The sequence below is a fragment of the Molothrus ater genome, chromosome 7, assembly GCF_012460135.2.
Source record: "Molothrus ater isolate BHLD 08-10-18 breed brown headed cowbird chromosome 7, BPBGC_Mater_1.1, whole genome shotgun sequence".
NCBI lineage: Eukaryota > Metazoa > Chordata > Aves > Passeriformes > Icteridae > Molothrus > Molothrus ater.
Genome location: NC_050484.2, coordinates 2,953,814 through 2,973,615, shown reverse-complemented (window position 1 = coordinate 2,973,615; position 19,802 = coordinate 2,953,814). Strand labels below are relative to the sequence as shown.

Below are 19,802 nucleotides of genomic sequence, written 5' to 3'. Positions count from 1 at the left end.
GGATCCTTAAGGAGCCACCAACCCCAGGACTGCCTGATGGTGGGGCCTATTTTAGTTCTTCAGAATCTCAACCTCTGGCCAAGGGGGATTTTGAGACTCTGACTATGGAGCAGCCTCTCACCTAAAAGCAAAGATGAGTAACCAGGGCCATTGTGAGATGCCCTGGAGAGATTTTTAGCTCTCCGTGAACCAGCCAGGCCTCAGCATGGCATGTTCCCCAGGGGTCTGTCAGAACTGGGCAGCCAGGATGTAGAAACCACCCTGGCTGGCAAGCCTCAAGGCAAATCCTACTTCACTTCAACTGGAACATCAAGAAGTTGAAATGATCCCACTGAACATTTCCATTTCAGCAAATGGACATTCCAACAAAACATGCCCAGCCAGCTCCATGCTGCAAATCTCTGTGCTTTTGCGGGCAAAAATTGTTTCTGCATTTTCATGTGTTTCCTAACATGTTTGATGGCCTGCAGAGAGGACACCTGTTCTGGCTGGCACCTGGAGGACACGCTCAAAGAGCAGTTGCTCCAGAACTAACATCCAAACTTCCAGCCAAAGCATCCTGAGCTGATCCCTCTCAGTGGCAGATCAACATTCTGGGCTGCTCTGGGGGCAAGTCTTATCACAGATCTGACCCACAGCCGTGCAAAAACATGTTCCTTTGCTTTGGTCTGGGTGAGCTGAAGAGTTTTTCTCAGGGAGTAAAATTCCCTTCAGCAGAAGATTCCAGCCTGAATCAGTGGACACATTCCTAAGATCTATGTCTAATGTGATTTTCTTCTGAAGTGTCCAGTTGCAGCTGATATTCTCTTTTCTAAGTGCCAGACATCTGTTAGAACAGGTAGCTGAGGTACATCTGTTGTGGATGAATTTGTACATACACGCAGACATGCATGGATGCTCCCTCCCCCTCAAGACAGGCTTTGTTTTACACCTCCTAACACCAGGAAATATTCAGATTCCCTTACAGTCTGAGGGGTGAGATGTCATTAAGTCTTGGCAGCAGATCTTCTGGTGTGTATGGTGTGCCCTTACACCTGGCATCAGAATCACACAGCACCGTCTGCAGGAACGGGAAGAAGCCTGCACTGGGAAGGTTTCGGGGTGCAAGGTAACCTGGAGGGAAAAAGAGAGAGAAAACGCCATTATGATGATGAGGACATGCATCTTTTGGCCATATGTTTCTGTCAGGATGTGCTGTTTTCCCTTCCTAAACAACAGGACAGAGTCTCAGTTTCACTGAGGCTCCTTTCACTGACTCCACCCTGGCAGTATCATCTGCCAAATCCCACTACAAGCACCTCCTCAACACTGACAAAGTCATCACAGGCTATTTAATCATAGCATGGTTTGGCTTGGAAGAAATCTTGAAGGTTGTCCAGTTCCAACATGCCTGCCATGGGCAGGGACATGTCCCACTAGACCCAGTTGCTCAGGGTCCCAGTTAATAGGAAGAAGAGCCAAACTATTTGTTCACAGGATACCTGTTGATCCTGAAACAACTGCACATGTCCTCCCTTCTCTCCCAAATCCAACAACAGGCAAGAAATGACAAAAAACCCCCTTAGATTAAGGTATCCTAATTCTGCCTTTAAAAAATAAAATAAAGTGAAAGCAGGCACGTGGCCAGAGTAACCTGAAGCACCCATGAGAACATGCTCTCCAAGACTTGTTGGATTGCTTTCTACACAACACCACAATCTTCATTTCCAAGCCAGGAAATAAAATGTATTGCCAAACACTGCACCCACTGCTGCTGTTAAAACAAGCCTTTGTCTCAGCTTTTACCACAGGAAGGGGCAATGGATCCAGGACCAACAAGCATCCTTTGTCTTTTGAGCAGAGCTGTCCTGGGAAGGCAGAGGAGCAATCCATCACCACCATCCCCAGTGTGTCCTCCCAGCTCAGAGCAGCTCCAGCACCATCTGCCTGGTGACCTGGGATGCTGGCAGCCAGTGCTGAGGGATGAGATGTGTGTCCCTGTCTCCATTTCTCCAGACACAGAGTGGACCTGAGCAATGAGACACTCGGGGAGTGTTTGATGTGCCTCTTGCCCCGTGCTGCTCGCTGCCAGCCCGCAGAGTTCACGGCTGCTCTTCCTCTCGCAGACAAACGCTCTCATAAATCTCCACACTCTTTTGCTGGATCACAGCAACATATTATTTAAAATAATCATTTGGAAAATTACCTGGCAAAGGACATTGCTATTATTTCTGCTATGGAAGGGAGCCAGATTTGCTGAAGGCCTGCGGGCAGGCTTGTGGTAATTGATTACCTTGCTCTTTAGTCTTCAAAGATGACCTGAGACTCTCACTCAGGCACGGCTTTATCTCTCACCCCTCCAACAAGGACACAGCACTGCATTGGTACAACATCTACTCATTATAGCAGTGGTCAAACCCCAGATGCTCCCAGAGGGCTTAGCAGGGGTAGGTGGACTCCAGGGCTGTTGGTCTCCATGATGGAGACTGGATTTTCCTGAGCTTTCCTCAGCACAGTTGGTCACTGCATTTTTGGGTCAGAACACAAGAGTTCATGGTTTAGCACAGGAGTTCCTGTTGCTTTGGCCAAAACAGCAACCAGCACAGAGGCCCCTGAGACCTGCAGAGATACAGGCACCCACTTTGATGGTGGTGTACACCTCAGTGGAGAGTTAGGAGTACAAGAGAAAATTAAAGGACATGGATAGCTGCCAGAGGAGAAGGCTCCCTGCTCTGGGAAGCTTCCCCCAACACTCCCTGCATCCCTCAAGCCACCTGAGGAATTACACCCCTCCCTCCCTCCCTCAGGAGTTAGGCTGAACCATCTCCCAGGAACCTCAGAGCACCAAGGGCAGCAAAAGAGCTCCCTTATCCCTCCAGGCAGAACTTCTGGTGTTGGGGCCACAAGACCAAGCATCCACCACTCTAAAGGTGTTGCAGGGTAATTAATCTGCTGCCCATGTGGGAAACCTTAGAGCAGGGCACTTTAATCTGGAAGCATCCTTGTGTGAATATCCCTGCTGTGTCTGTAGTGTTTGCCCTTTGGGATCACCAATTACAGCTCTGCCCAGCGTTCTGCACACATGGGCACTTTCCTCTCATCTTCCTTCTCATCTCCCACACCCTCATTGCCATGCAGGACATTGACTTGCACACCAATCCAAAAATGCACACCACAGACCTCACTGGATCACTGTGCCTACCAAGATGAAGCTTCAAAGACGCTGGAAGCCATGGGGACTGGGATGGAGGGCACAGCCACAAGGATGTGTAGGAGCTGCACCCTTCACTGCCCTCCACACCTACCAACACCCACACAGCTCATGTCTCTTAGCAGACCAGGAGCAGCCAAAGCTGTGTAACTCCTCAGAGGAAGGCTGAAAGGAGAACACAAGGATGGGTCTGGGGAGCACTGGTCTTCTCCAGAGACATGCCAGATGTTTACAGAGGTGATAACGCAAGAGATCCTGATGTATCCAGATCAGAGGAAGACTCTTCCTTGAGGTACAAGTATAGCAATAACAAATTCTAGAATTATGAACTATGGGAGGAATTTGGAAGGACTTAGAGCATAGGCAGTGTCAGTGTGTGGATTTTGAAGGCAAGAGAATTTTTTTCATGCCCAAGTAGTGGTGATACAACCCTAACTGGACTCAAAGAATTGGACTGAAAGGTGGCACACTTTGAACTAAGTGGGCAATTAAACAATCAGCTGCTCTATCACAGTGAAGTGTTCAGCATCAGAACACAGCAATGGTATCATACAAAAGATTCTTTCTTCTCTTTTGAAACAGCAGCCCCAGATATAAAGAGCCAGGAATTTGTGACCTGAAGTTTGGAAGTGCTGCCACTGGTGGTGGTGGCACAATACCTGTGAGGACATTGTTGGCTCATGAGGTTGAGGCACTCGGTGAGGCTCTGCCAACTCTCAGCAGATGCTGAGCATTTGCTGGCAGCTGGATGCAGCCATGGGACCTGATCCATCCCTGAGTCACAAACCAGTGTCATCCCACTATGCTCTTGGCACAGGAGCAGTGGCAATGTCAGGGAGGACTCTTCTGGAAGAGGCCTGGGCTCTGACAGCAGTTAGAGAAATAAGGAAGATTTTTGAGAAAGACCATGACACAGAAAAATCAAAAATGTCTGGGCCAGATTCCCATGTGGTGTGAGTTGGACCCAAGCTGGTTTCCAGCCCTGCATCCTGCAAAGAAGGAATTCACTGATGCCAAGATGAGCCGTGAGATTAATGCTCTCCCTGCTCCATGCTCCTGCCCTCCATCCCCTTGCTGGTGGTGAGGAGATGTGACCCCACAGAGCCACAGGGGCTGTCCTGCCCACCCAGATGAATCCCCCTCCTTGCCCTGAGTTTGCAATACCTCTTTGAAGGCTTCCAGGTTCCTCCTCCTCTCCTTTGCTCCAGTCTTTGGTGTGGAGGTTCTTTCTCCTCCCTCTACACCTGCTGCTCTTTGGCTCCTTTGTGATTTTTATGCTCTCTGCTCTTTCTGTTCTCCCTGATCAGTCCATGAACCCGATGTGATCACATTGCAGTGCTGATTTTTAATTTATTAAATAAGGAGGTGGAAGTGGAAGGTCTGTGGTTGAGCAAAACCAGCTTGCCCAGTCTTAATAAGCATGGAAGTGGATTCTGTCTGCTCTGGGCTGGTCTTATTGCAGAGCCAAATTCCCAGGGCCAGATGAATTCCCTGCTGGCCCTGTAACCCCTGCATGGATGGCCAGGGAGGAAGCTGCTCCAGGAGATCTCCATGCTGACCTGTCCCTGCCTTGGCTGAGGTTTATCCAGCACACCAGTGACACCAGTGCTCAACATAAGCACCAGCTAGCAAATGTGACACAAGGAGAGTTGTACCTGCTCTGTAAATTTTAATGGACAGTCTTTCCACAGTGATAGTTTCCCAGTCTGAAGTGTAACACCCCCACTAGAGACTTTTGCAGTATTTCTACTGCTGGGAATTCCTTTGTTTTCCACAGGCAGCTCCTTCTCCCACTCAAACCTATGGCAATGCCATATCCAAGCCTCAGCTTTATGATCCCACATCATACACTAGAGCAGACCCACAACACATAACAATTTTTTTTTTCAATCTCCCCACTACCTTTAGCTTTAAACCTCCTAATTTGCTAAAACTCCAATTTCCCTTGAAGGGTCCCACTAGCAGTGCCAATGAGCCAAGGGGGAGAGATCACTGCACCCCCTGCTGCCACATGTCTGAGCTGAGAGATCACCCTCTCATATTTCTGGCCAAATTGACACCTCTGCAACCAAAATCCAAGCCCAGATCTGTATCCTGTTAGCAAAGGCTGACTTTGGGTCTGCCAGCAGCAGAATCCCAAGTGCTGAGGCTTTTACTGTGTGTTCAGACAGAGAGTTTTGATTTCCTAACCCCACTGAAAGAATTGCTCAGAAACTGAAGGAAAGAAGCATCCCAAGGGGCAGAGGAGGCCAAGGGCTCAGAGCTGCATGGGCTGGTTCTCCCTGTTCAGTAGCATCTAACCAGGCCAGCCACATCTCCAAGAGCTGGAAAGAAACAAGGCATGCAGAGCAGTAACAACAAACATAAGATACCAATTAATGCATGCATGCCACTGGCAATTCTGGATTTTCCCCATTTGCTCTCATTCAGAACAAAAAAAAGAAAATTAATTTCTCCCATTTTTCTGAATGTTGTAAATTCCAGCACACTTCCCTTCAACACGAGCAAAACATTTTGTTTTCTTCAGGTAAAGGTGCTTGGTATAATACCAATGAGAAATGTCAGGGTGGTTCTAAATGTCATACAAGAGGGATGAAAATGACTATTTCACTATGGTCTAGAAGATTAATTGAAACTGACCCAAATGTTTCAACCTAAATGGACCATGTTTCACGTTGCCACATTGATTTTGCTGCTTCCACTGCACTGAGGTTTGTGGTATTTGCATTATAGCTGAGTCCAGCCATTTGCTGATCCAGCCAGGAATTCAGCAAATCAGAGGCACAGCACCATGACCACAGCAGCCCCCAGCTGAGTTTTTCTGGTTTCTACCCACCTCTAGTTTAGGGTTGTATCACCACTACTTGGGCATAAAAAGCTTCTCTTGCCTTCAAAATTCACACACACTGACACTACCTATGCTCTAAGTCCTTCCAGATTCCTCCCATAGTTCATAAAAAATCCATACAAATCTCAGCTCTGGTGAATTGGAGGCACTAATGAGCCAATGGTTTCATTAGAAAGTATTGTGTGTAATTGGAAATGCATTCAATCATTGCCAAATCATACAAGGCAACATCATAACTGGGACTTTTCAGCTAGGGAAAAGGTAGCCAAAAAGTAGTTTGATAAAGAAATGAATAAAGTTAGGAATCAGTGAGTAAAAGGGTGAAAAATGGTCACCCCTCAAAACATAGATCAGGACATAACCAGCAAACAGGACTGAAAACACATTTTTTGTAACAAATATCAAAATGTTCTAGAACTTACTGCCATGGTAAGACATTGATTTCAAAAGAATTAGACAAATTCACAAAAATAGAATTGTCAGCAGCTACTAAAATGATCACAAGGATCAAACCCCTTCAGCTCTGGCTGAAGAAAGCTTAAAACTTTCAGGATTTTTGTAGTGCAGGGAACACTCTGTGCTGTGTTCCTACACACTCTCTTAAACCTCCCCCCTGAGCAGTAAAAAGACCCCAAACTGTTTATCAGCTGGGATCCATATTTATCTCAAGAGTCACAACAACTCCCAGTGAGAATATGCCCTGCTCTGGTCACCTCCTCCCAACTTCCTATGCCAAATGTTTGGCTGTGTTTGTGCACACACAACCTCCTGCCTTCCCTTCTAGTCTTTCTCATTGTCACACAGCTTCACTTTAAATTTTAATTTCTGCTTTTTTCAACAGCCAAAAAGACAAAAGTGCCTGTTTCATGATACGACAAAGATCCTGTTCCCCTCAACCACATGCAACTTTCCATTTCCAGCTTTGTTCACATCTATTTATCAGTAACAACTGAAGCTGCCCATTTTTATTTTTTTATTGTACAAAGCTTTATGCTAATGCTAGGACTTTGAATCTCTCTCCAAAAACTAAACCAAATCATCAAATCTATGGGATGAGATTAACTTTTAAGCAGGACACTTTTTATACATGAATACCCAGTTGGCTTATGCCTTACCTATTAAAACAGAATATTTAATTGTCCTGGCACTTCTATTGCTGTGACATTTCAGTGCAATTTTTTTACTAATATCTAATCTGACCCTCTCCTGGCACAATTTAAGGCCATTTCCTCTCATCTTTTCACTTGAGACATGGCAGAACAGACTGATCCCCACTTCACTACAGCCTCCTTTTGCATCTCCTGATTTTTGAAATGAAAGCACAGCAGGACCTCAGATAAATCCATCCAAGCCCCCTGGACACCCAGTGTGGCTGGGTGAGATTTAAAGCCTTGCATTTTTTTATCTTTACAGCAACAGGACCCTTGTTTTTTCATGATGTCCTCAGCTGCCTGCCTAGGACACTGCAATCAAAGCAGCAGACACCTCACAGCCACGCTCCTCCCTCCCTCTGTGGCCTCCACAGAAGAAATATTTCATTTTGTTGCCCAATTCTTCCCCCAAGCACCTCAGGCTCTGCAATAAGACCAGCCCAGAGCAGACAGAATCCACTTCCATGCTTATTAAGACTGGGCAAGCTGGTTTTGCTCAACCACAGACCTTCCACTTCCACCTCCTTATTTAATAAATTAAAAATCAGCACTGCAATCTGATCACATCGGGTTCATGGACTGATCATAAAGAGCAGAGAGCATAAAAATCACAAAGGAGCCAAAGAGCAGCAGGTGTAAAGGGAGGAGAAAGAGCCTCCACACCAAAGGCAGGAGCGAAGGAGAGGAGGAGGAACCAGGAAGCCTTCAAAGAGGTATTGCAAACTCAGGGCAAGGTGGGGAAATGACAGAGCTGCTGTCTGCACCACGGGGCAGAGCTGAGGAGGCTCACAGTGCTAGGAAGGGATGCTGCACTGCCTGAATCACAAACACACCAGGAGAAAGCAGTAGGTGCACACAAGCCCTTTTCCTAGAGGGCTCTTGTAAAGCGATATTTAATGCAGACAAGGCTAACCTGGTCTTGTAACACAGCCAGGCTGATCTTGTCTGTATGAGTCCTACCCAAACAGGACCTAAGAAGAGAGGACATCTCCCAGCAAGAAATTGGAACCTAAAAGCTTAAATCCATATCTAGACTCTTGCAAAAAGACCTGCACAAAAACTATGTTTACCCAACCAACATCTTTCAATGCTGAGTGCCTCCAGAGCCCAGGTTTGGGTTCTTTAACCAAAAGCAACCTCTTTTCCAGAAACACAGGCATCAACAGCTGCTAATTTCAGTCTAAGCCAAGCTGCTCAGCACCTTTGGAAAAATACCTCTGCCCTTTTAGATCCCAGCACCTGGACTGAGATGTTTCAAGAAGTCAATTAGAATTAAATGATCACCCCAAGGCCCTGCTTCAATGAGGAAGGAAAAATCACAGTCAGGAGTTCTCAGCTCCAACCCTGAACATCCTTCAGTCACACCCCAGAAGGCAGAAGAGTCTGTGGAAAGAAAAGGAAGTGTGGAGATTTATGACAAGGGAGGCATTACAAACATCACAGCGCTGTCTTTACGCAGTTGATCCCCAAGCCAAGGGGAAGACAAAGAACTGTATGGCTGGGCACTGCTTCTGCATGCAAGGAGATCAGTGCAGATGTCTATTCCAGCAAATGTGGGGTTAATTAATATAATTCATACCCCCTTCAGCTCTGGTTTAATGAAACAGAGGGTTATATGGCAGGCTGCTCCCTAGCACAACAGAATGAAACAAAACATTCATGCCATAACCAGGCACTTGGTGAGGTATTTTCCTAATCAGTGCAGACTCCATCAGATAAAAAAAATCTGATGTGCAGAAAAGGGGGGAAAGTGACAGAAAAGAAGGGGAGGAAAATGAAGCAGTGTAAAGGAACACAAGGAGTGGGGCTGCTCCACCACAGGCAAGTGGTGAAGGAGAGCCTGCAGTCTGCTGTGTGCTTGTCTGTGTGCAGAATAGGCTGAACCCTGGGGGTGGATTATGACTTGCATAAATATCCATGACTTATCCAAATGAATGGAGTGGCCTGTGCAGCTGAGCCATCATCCCAACTCCCTGTAATTAGCATGGGAACCTATTAATTTTTCCACATTATTGGGAAAAGAGATGAATACAGGTGCCTCCAACTAAGAGGAAAATTCCTATCAAGTACAGCATATTTTCTGAGTTTTCTCACCTCCAAGTGAGATACCTTCTAAGGCATCAGAGAGCTCTGCTCAGGGGCCTGTTCTGACTTTTCCAGCTGGTTCTGGACCTGTTCAAATCCTAGCTAACCATCGCAGCAAGACTGAATGGGATGCAGCTCAGAGGCAGAGCCTATCCTGGGCCTTCCTTCTCCCTTCTTCCTATCCTCCCTTCCTTCTCTCCTTCTCAGGAGCACTGAAGACAAGAATGAGAGCAGAGTCTGTTCCTCCACAGTGCTGTGCCACACAGCTCTGGCTCTAAGCTGGTGCTGGTACTGACCAATTCTGATGATATTCCCCCAGAATATTGGCTGCAAAGAGCAGCCTCGTGGAGGACTCTGCTGCTGAGTCTCTGACAAACATCTCTGAGTGAATGCAATGCACCCTCGCAGCCATCTCCACAACGCTGGGGAAATCTGGGGGGAAATTCTGGGCAGAGGTGAAGGGTAGAAAGTGCTTCACTGGGAAAAGTTCTGCCAAGGAATTCCCTGGCAGAATTTGGTGGATTTAAGAGCAGAGCCAAGAGCACAGCTACCTTCCATGAAGAAGAACTGTCTGTGAATGAGGCACGGGTTTGACAGCCCTGGGAGTGCCATAGGAGCTGACCCAGGGTCTAACAAGGGTGAGGTTTGTCCCACATCCTCCCCACAGCCCAAGGTTCTGAGCAGAGTTCTGTAACCACACCCAAGAGAGCTCCTACCGGGAATACTGACGAGCTTCAACTACTGACAGCAGGGGAGAGGAGGCCAGCAGGAAAGGAAGGAATCGGGCGGGGAGGGTGTGACAGGGTGCGACAGCTCGTTAAAGCAAGGAGCGTAATTGGGCTCCTCTGCAGACTGAGTGGGCTGAGCCCTGAGGGACAGATTGTATCTCGTACACAATTCCCATACCTGGCTAAAACCTGGAGGATGGGAAGGCATTTGTGTCCCTGCTCTAGAAAACAGGTGATACAGGCACAAAAGTCTGGGTGATACCATCAAACCCGGTGGCTTTCACCTGCAGGCTTCCAGTCCAGAGTTTCCTATTCTACACAGACACATCCCAATGTCTCCTAGCAAAGACAAAGGCTGGAATAAAAGGATCAGAAGTCACAACTGCAATGTGAGTAGTAAATTGGATGGGGATTTTGTTTGTAAGACTCTGGGATCATCACAGAAACTGGGTATGCAGACAGTGAAATCTCTTTTTCACTTCTCCTGACAACAATCTCTGCTGACCTGGAAACACATCATCAAACAGAATCCCTGAATAAAGACGAGAGATAGGGGTTTTTTTACCTCCTAGGTACAAGATACTTTAGTTGTGAAGAAAATTATTTATCAGACCTCAGCTCCTTGTTTTCCTCAGTTCTTAGTTCTCCTGTGAGCTGCTCTTGAGTGATGACATTTATTTGGCATGTCATTTCCCTCTGAAGCTCAGCCTGGCACAAGCTCCCTTTGCATTAAGTGCTACACAATATAATTCAGCACAAGCAACTTGCTCCTGCAGGAAACCCTTGCCATTTGTTCACCCTTCACTGATATTTGCCAGGTAATTTCTCTACATAATCCTCCATCTATTCAATGTGTATTAGTTGCCCTTCAGAAGAAATTACTGTCTTCAATTTGAACTGTTTTAATTGAAATAAAATTAATAGATTTCATGATATTTCTGTGGCCCTGAATACACAAGATAAGCACAGAGTGGGATTTTCTGTGGGGTTATCTCTAAGGCTCCAAACCTCAGCATCTGAGTAGCTTATTCCATCTCTGTGCCATTGATTCTGTGCTTCCTGACTTTTGTCTACCTGCAATAATCTCTTGACAGCAGAACTGGAAACAATTTCTTGTCACTACTTAACGATTCTGTCTTAAGGCAGGCACTGGAACTCAGCATAAGGTGAATTTTATGAATAAAATGAATAAAATCCCCTCCTATAATAGTTTTCCTACATGTGTCCACCCACGCCTGCTTTTCTATCAAAAAGGAAAGTTCCCAAGTGATTTATCTTTTGCTTTTCAAGCAAAAAGTTTGATGCATTTTTTCCAGTTGTCAAAAAAAAAAAAAGTGTAATTGTCAAGCAACTGTTCTTATTTAACTATAATAGCAGCAGAAACTGGCTCTGGTTAGCATCCTTCTCTATTCCCTCAGGATTCTTAGATGGTCTCTGAACATCTGGATCACAAGAATACACCAAAACCATTATTTTCCAGCAAAAAACCTCTCTTGCAATTGAGAGTTCCTATCATCCACTTCTAAGAGAGACAGATGCCTACTCACACACTTACTGAGACTTGTACTAAAATAAAATTAATCTCCACTCACACACTTACTGAGACTTGTACTAAAATAAAATTAATCTCCACAATTAATCTCATCCAAAGACACTGCCCAACTTTCCCCTTTCCTGCAAAGCACAACTGCTGGTGCTACTTGCAGTTCATAAGATTATTGCTGTTAATTCATTAAGGCAGAGATGTGATCATCCAGAGCAAAAATGCTCCAAATAAATATAGATTCAAACTAATAACCGTGTCAAATAAAAGAATAAATACTTCCCCATCCAGATGGCTCCTTTGACATCCAACTTATCTGATTTATTGGGGACAGGAAGTACAACTGGTGGGGCAGCATGGGAGGTCTGCCATTTCCACACTTGGCAAAATCCAGGGTTTTCACAAAGTACAACGTGTCCTGTCTTGCCTGCTCCAGCTTGTTCCAGGGAATTTGGGAGAATTTGGAATATATAACATGCCTAAAGAGGTCTTCTGCTGACAGCAGATGCACTTGGGGTTCAAAAATGATCCCAACACTTCAAGAATGTCCTTTCCCATTGAAGAATACTTTCAGGAAGAACTTGCCTACATCCCTGCCTATGGAAGGAGGTACACAATGCTTCAATGGGATTAGGCTGTAAGCTCTCTGCAAGAGGACTATCCTAATTGCATGTCTGATACTTGTCACAGTGTGCTCCTGTCTTACACCTCACAGAGGAACATGGAGTTTCTAACCAGAGAATCACACCAGGGTGAAGATTCCAGTGTTCAGAGGCAGATCCCTCCCAGCCACATCTCACACAGGGGACAGCTACAAACACTGGGAGCCAACTGCTTGTCTCCTCTGCTGCCAGGGCTTGTCTCCTCTGCTGTCTCCTGTCCTCCTGCCCCAAATACAAACCCCCAGCCTTGCCCATGTCAGGGCTCTGCTCCTGCAGGCCCATGGCAGCCCCACATGGGTCACCCAGGATGGTGTCTCTGCTATCAACCAGGTGCTTTAAGGTCCCTTCCAAGCCAAACCATTCTATGGCTTTATCATTTGATTCAATTCAAAGATAAAGCTCCCAGCTGGATGAACTCCTTCCTGGTTTACTCTACTTCATGAACAAATGTGCTCAGGGCTGGGACATGCTTCTGGATGGTGGTGAGGACTCACTGATCAGCAGAAGTGCTTTAGAGCAGACCCAAGTGCATCCCTGCTCTGAGGTGGACACTTCCTGACCCAAGGAGCAAGGCTTGCAAGCAAGACCAGCTTGTGCAAACTGTCACCCATTTGACCCCCAACAATTCCTGAGCCACCCAGGGAGCTGCTGTTTTCATTACAAGGGGCTCACATGCACCATCAGGTCCCAGGAGCCAAGCAAGTTATCACTCTTCAGCTGAGCCTTAGCAGTGAGATACTTTAATGTGCACATTTTGCCTGTGGCATGCACAAGGTAAAACCTCTCGTGTTTGCCACCTCACCTGCATAATCACACTTGCAGCCTCTGCCCTCATTTAACTGAGTAAGCTCTCCCCCAGTTTGCCTCTTCTCCCTCAGTTTATCCTGGAAAATTATATTGCAGTATCCAAATAACTCTTGATGAGACAGTTCTTTAAGGTTGTTTTCTAATTATAAAGCTAATTTGGAAAAAAAAAACCAAAACACATGAGCAAAAACAACCTCAGAGGAGCACACACATTTTATTTACAGCATGATGCATCCCAGGAAATCTCCACTGGAAACTACATGGAGCCAAATTTGTAAAAGTAACAAAACACATCAAATGAACACATCAGTCACTGAAATGAGAACTAAACCCCACAGACATAAAAACAAACCAGTTACTTACAGTTTTGCTGTGGCTCTGGAGGGAATTTGAGACGGATAATGGCCAAGATTATGAAAACAACCACGGGCCAGGAAATTAAAACAAACGACCATACCTATAAAAGAGCAATGAAAAGAAATCGGTTATGTTTGTGGCATTGATGTCACCCAGAGCCTGTCTGGAATGTACAAGCAGTGCCCTAAGTGAGTTATGAGGTGCATTGTAAATCACACCTGTCTTGGCATGCATACAATTAAAATCCAAGCATTATCTATTCAGGAAGAAAAACTAGCGAAGATTTTAAGAGCAAATAACAAGGCTGAGAGCAGCACAAGGTTTCAGTTTGGCTGATAATTATGGGGGACTGTGTTTACCCAGCTTTGAGACACTGCTATGTCACAGTAAAGGCATGCTGGGAAGCACCAACCAGAAGATAAAGGAGCTGCAGTGTGAAAGCTTGGTTTCACTTTCAGTGAAATGATGGACAAATAGGACTTCAACTGACCTACACCCCAAAATTAGTGTTTGACAAGCCTACAGCAGTTTTCCCCCAAAAATTTAGCTGTTTTTCACAAGTAGTGGATCCTCATGGTAGAGCTGGAAGAAAGGATTTGCACAGTGGTCATTCACAAGATGTGGAGCTCAAGCATGGTAGAGGAAGGGATTTATGGAGTTGTGCAACCAGCCTACAGAACACACATATGAACATCCATCATCAAAAAAAAAAACAAACCTCTTATAAGAACTTCTGACCCCAGCATCCCAAATCCCTGGTACCTCTCCATCTCCAGACTGTAGCAGTCCATACACATGAGCTAAGATGATTCCTAGAATGGTTTTGGCTAAAGGAACCTTAAAGCTGACACAGTCCCACTCCCTGCCATGGGCAGGGACACCTTCCACTCTCCCAGGGTGCCCCAAACCCATCCAACCTGGCACTGGACACTGCCAGGGATGGGGCAGCCACAGCTTCTCTGGGCAATCTGTGCCAGGGCCTCCCCACCCTCACAGGGAAGAATTTCTTCCACATATCTAACTTAAGGTGGAAGAGAAATAATGTAATATTGCCCTAATGTACATCAATATGTATAGAACTCTTGCCTCTGACATGAGGGTTGCACCTTTCAATGGACAAGAATTAAGAAAACACTAGAATTAATCATCTAGTATAGTAAATTAATCATTTAGAATTCTAGAATTAATCATCTAGTCTAGTAAACCAATCTAGGGAGGATGCCCAAAATCTTAAAATACAAACCTTGGAGTTCTGTGAGCTAGGAAATTGTAATTATTCAAATAATCCCTTGCTTTTGCACTAGCAGAGAGCTGGCTCCCATGTTTACTAGATTAAGAGTTTTCCATCCATCAGCAGTTAAATTGAAACTACTCTGTGCTACAAAATTGCTGTTCTACCTTCATGCCCATTTTTGGAACTGCAAAGATGTCTTTCTTCAAAATAATCCCATTTTTCATCGTTGCATTGCTATTTTTTTTTTTTCAGATCAGTACATCCTACCCAAAGCTGTTTTTCCAAAGTAATTCCAAGCCCATAACCATGTTTTCATTTCCTGTAACACTCACTGGAACATAAAGCCAAACAGACAGACAAACAAATCCTGGAGAGCAATTCAGCTTAAAGGTGGTTGCTCTACAGCAACTCCATCCCTATCGTCCCTGATGAGGTGACTCAGGCTTGAAAGCAGCAGCAAATTCATGCCCCAAAATAGGTAAGTGACAGATATCAAACCACAAGGCACCTCCCCACACACCCCTTCAGAGGGTGCTCCTATAATTTTAGCATTCAGCCACATTTTAGCTTAGAAAGACAATACCCTTCCTGCTTTTTATGTATACACTGCCAACCTGTAACAAGATCCATCAGTGGCACTGACATATTTTAGTAATTTTTTTATATCAGATGCTTTCCCTATAATCAGTCCCCAAACATGCAGTTTAACTGTGATTAATTCTCATGCAAATGGTATTATTAATGTGTCCTCCTTGTTTAGCACCACACAGGCTAAAGTAAAATTATGGGGTAACAGCACAGAAACTGATATTAGTCAGAAGCTGCCTAAAGGGAGGGCTGGACATCTGTCACATTCTTGGGACAATAAATGAATACTGATTGCTCCTACTCAGGAAAATCATTGTCCCTCCCCATTCTGAGCTTACACTCCCCACTTTCCAGACATGTCTTCTCTCAGTATCTCTGTCCTGTGACTTAATTGGATTTAATAGTAGCTGGGCACATCAGTTGCAACATCACAGCATTCCCACTGTCCCAGGCATTTCTAATAAACAAAAACAAGACAACCACCCTGGCCAAACTGTTTGCAGGTGGAACATGTTGACTCCAATGGAACCACAACCAACCTCAATCTGGCTCTTGGGACATGAAGAACTGTGATGTAGGTTGCATAATCTCTTAGTTGCTGGATTATTTCACTGCTAAAAGTTGATTTAATCTCTCAGAGCTTACTTAGGATCTCTGGTTGAGTGTACATTTTCTCTCCCCTTCTGCCTCTGTTTAACTAATGAAGGGCAAGACACAAGAGGCACCAATATCTCCAGTTCCCTTTGGCACTCAGGCCTAACTTTGCTCCCAAAAAGATCTGAGTTTACCTCCTCACACCCTCCTCAGCCCGAGCAAGCTCTCTAATATGGAGCAAGAGAGGGAAATGAAGGAGGGTTACAAGGCATGCCTGCCTTAAAATAGTCAGCAGCGGCCAGATTTTTATTTTAATTGACATTTCAGTTCTACAGAGTTGATATTTCAACTCCACAGGAAACCAGAATTACAGTAAGTCAGACAGTGGTCAGAAGCACAGGTAGGGCTTAGGTGGCATTTACTCAGGGTACACAAGAGCTAAAAGGGACCCAAGCCTTCTGCTTTTAACGAGGCTGTTACAATTTCTCTTGAGAAATTAGAGGTAATTTATGGGGATTCTTCTGCATCTCAGGAAAGGTCTCTTTTGCAGCAGTGAAGAAGGCTCTGAGGCACACAGCATATCCACACAGGAGTCAGAGGCACCCAGCACCTCTCTGAGTCAGGCTCCACAACCAGGAGATAGGGCAGGGTAGGCTGGAACAGACCTTGCAGAAGCACACAGTCATACAAGGCCTTTCACTTCACCCTCATATCACACCCTCCATGGACATTTCTCTTTGGCCAGCGCTTCCTGTGCCTGCCAAGGCCTCCATTCCACCAGGGCAAGTTTAAACCCCACCACGTTTGGGTTTCTGGAGCACAGCTTATGGTGCAGCCCCCTGAACTGCCCAGGCTTCTGCTGAAAATGCCACACACAGCTGGACCAAAACTGGACTGGGACACAACTACTCTGCCTGGCCACACAATACCTCCCAAAGGAATGTGTGCTCCCTGATGCTGCTGCAGCTCAGATCCCTCTCTGGATATTGCTGGCAGTGGTTTATCTTTCAGACAGAAACATCATTGGGCTGTTTGGTTTGCAGCACACTGGACTGCACTGGAAACCTGTCCTACCTGCATCTCTCTTGGATAACAAAAGTATCATCTGAGCTACTTTTTTGTTATCCATCCTTTACAAATGGCTCTGTGTAAGGGCAGCCCCATCACCCCCAAATCCCAGGGGTTCCTCAGAGGCTGTGCACCAGGCACAGGGTCTGCTCACATGGCAGCAGGTACAGAACTGCAGCCCTAACTCAGGTCTGCCCACAAGTCTGTGCATGGTTTTGCTTGCACAGACATTGTCATGAGAGAACAAGAGAGGCATCCATGGTACTCAGTCTGGACTCCTGAGCTTTACACAAGACCCATCTTCACTTCCTGACTTCACACAAGACATCTTCACTTCTGTGCCATTCCCTTCCTTCTGCTTCTACCACCACCTTCCCATTCTACCAGCCCAACCTCCCTCTCTGCAGGGTCCCCCTTGCTCCTCAGCTCCTGGTGTTTCCAGGTTCTCCCTCCTGCACTCCGCTGTTCCCACACTCACCAGCTGCCTCTTGACACTCAGCCAGTTCTTCCAGAGCAGGATCCTGAGGTGCTGGGAGAGTGCAGCCATGCTTGGCTCACCCAGTCGAGAGCGAGGGGGCTGCGGGTTCCTCCTCCCCACACTTAGGAGGCAAAAGTGGAGGCTCTAACCCAAAAGGGCAACCAGTGTCCAAAATCCAGGCCTCTGCCTCTTCCCCACAGCATAGCTCTGAAGCAGCTACTCCATCCACTTGTGGCTGCTGTACTCCCAGGAACTGTGGCTCTTGTCCTCACAGCAATAGCTCCTAGCAAATTCAACAGGTTCTTCCTCTCTGGGCGGGCGGGCAGATGCAGCAGCCTGCCTCCACTTGTGTTAATTACAATATCCAGCCTCTCCTGGATGCTCCCTGTCCAAGCCCTCACAGATAAAATGGATAGCATTCCAAAAAGATGCTTCTGCTTAAACAAAAGGTGATGCATGCCTCCTCCTCCTCCCCATGATGAAACTCCCTGTCTGCCCACACACCGCTTCTGCTGGAGAGGTGTCATCAGCAGCAGCAGACTTAGGCCACTTGCCAGGCCAGTCTGACTTCCCTGAGTTCACAGGGAATGCCTGGGGAGAAAGCATCCACAGCCACAGCCTGCATCTCAGGGACTGATCCAACTGCTTGGCTTCCTGCATCTTCCCTTTCCTCCAGGAAACCAAGTGCTAGGGTTCTCACTGACTGGTTTCCATGAAACACACCAAGTCCCCTGAGAATGGGTCAGATTTCACAAGATTTCAGAGCATTAGTGTGGCTTTAATACTCATTATTCAACTAATCATTGAATTTCCCAAGGTAGTGGTACCTAAAAAGAACAGCCAAAGATGAGAGGAAAGAGGCAGGTACAGAGGAAAGCAATGACAGCACAGAGATCTGCTCATTGCACAAAAGGAGCAGCATAAATCTGAAATATGGATTTGTCTGATGGGCTCTGGTCAGCTGGAAGAGCTGTGGTCCCCCTTGGGTGTGTGCTAACACTGAGACCACCCTTGAAGAGCTTGTAAGCAATGTTCTCAACATATCCACAAAATCACATATCCACATACCACTGTTCTCAGCATATTCCACAAAAGACATCATAAACATTCCTGTCCATGGCATTTCTCTCAGCCACAAACTAACTTCAGGCCTCAAAAATGAAAACCATCTTGAAGGAGTCCTTGCCAAACTCCACCCAGGGACCGGAGTGGAGGTGGCAGCAGAGGAATTTTGATCCAAGGGTTGCTGAAAGCACCAAGAGGATGAGAGAGATGTGGTAGTTAGTGAAAGGAAACAGCTTCTCTGGATTGGTGAGGAAGCACTGCAAAGGTGGGAATGGCAACAGATCCAGAACAGTCCCTGCCCCACATACCTTCAGCCTAAATAGATTGGACATTCCAGCAGTGGGAGTGAAGCTGGAGCTAAAATTAACCTAAAAGGCTTCCCTGATATAGTTTTAATAGCAATGGGAAGAAACCTAAATGTCTAATCTTCCAGCTCTACATTTCCTTTTTATTTCTCTACCAAATATCCTTAGGAGGGAGAGGGATCTCATTTGGGTCTGGGAGCTGAGAACAATCACTGCTCCTTGGGACACTGTTTTAGTTCAACTCCACATAGGAAGCACAGCTGGATTCACTGCATTTGGTCCAAACACATTGCAAACTTCATTCACTTCCTCTCTGGGGCTGAAAAAAGAAATCCAAATATAGATAATTCGGCTCTGAGGGGTAAGAGAGAAGAAATTTATAATTTCACCATTCACTGCCTTGCCAAGGTCTTCTAAGGCAAGTGTCTGATTGCTTCTTTTTGGTATTCAGTCAAACAACTGTTTCAAAAGAGCACTATGATTTGGATAATAATTTTCCCAAGCAAATGCACATCCTTACTTCCTTTGTGAATTGAGTCAACAAACATTCCCCTTGGGAAGTACCCAAAGGATAATTTGTTCAAGATCATCACTGTAAAATCAGAATAACTCAATGTCAGTTGGCTCTCAGAGCACCTGCATTCATCTCCCCAAACACCACAGCATTCCCATTCCAGAAGACAGGATGAGGACTTTATTAAACCATTATACTCTTCTGCTTTTTAATTCCTGTACTTAATAATTCCTGCAGATGGCACAGGAAGCTGTGGACAAAGTGACCAGAGCAGGAACATGTCCCAGTGTGCCAATGTGCAAACAGCCAGAGGGGGAAAGGAGGGAAAAGCCAAATTCTTCCCTCTCCTAATACATCCTCAGTTGGTTTATTCCTCTGGTTGAACAACCAGGACTCTTCTGGGCTGAAGGGCAAACCCACTGAGGGGTGGTTCAGATCACTGAGAAGAAAAGCAGCATCTGTTTCTGTGCCCATGGAGCTGTGGAAGCTCTCAGGGGAGCTCTGAACTGTGATTTTTATCCAATGCAAATGATTAGAGCCATGATTCATCCCCTGTACTGCAGCTCACATCACCCTGCAGGGGCT

General features: G+C 45.9%; 1 protein-coding gene across 1 annotated transcript in view; it reads right to left on the bottom strand.

Moving 5' to 3' along the window:
- The window catches only part of ABCA12 (ATP binding cassette subfamily A member 12), an 80,395-nt gene extending 62,993 nt beyond the window's left edge, over positions 1–17,402 (bottom strand). Inside the window, exons 1-3 of the mRNA XM_036386718.1 lie at positions 17,334–17,402; positions 13,378–13,471; positions 966–1,113 (exon numbers count right to left, since the gene is read on the bottom strand). Of these exons, the coding sequence (XP_036242611.1) occupies positions 966–1,113; positions 13,378–13,471; positions 17,334–17,402 (311 nt within the window). The remainder of the gene's footprint in view (positions 1–965; positions 1,114–13,377; positions 13,472–17,333) is intronic.
- Positions 17,403–19,802: the final 2,400 nt, after the last annotated feature.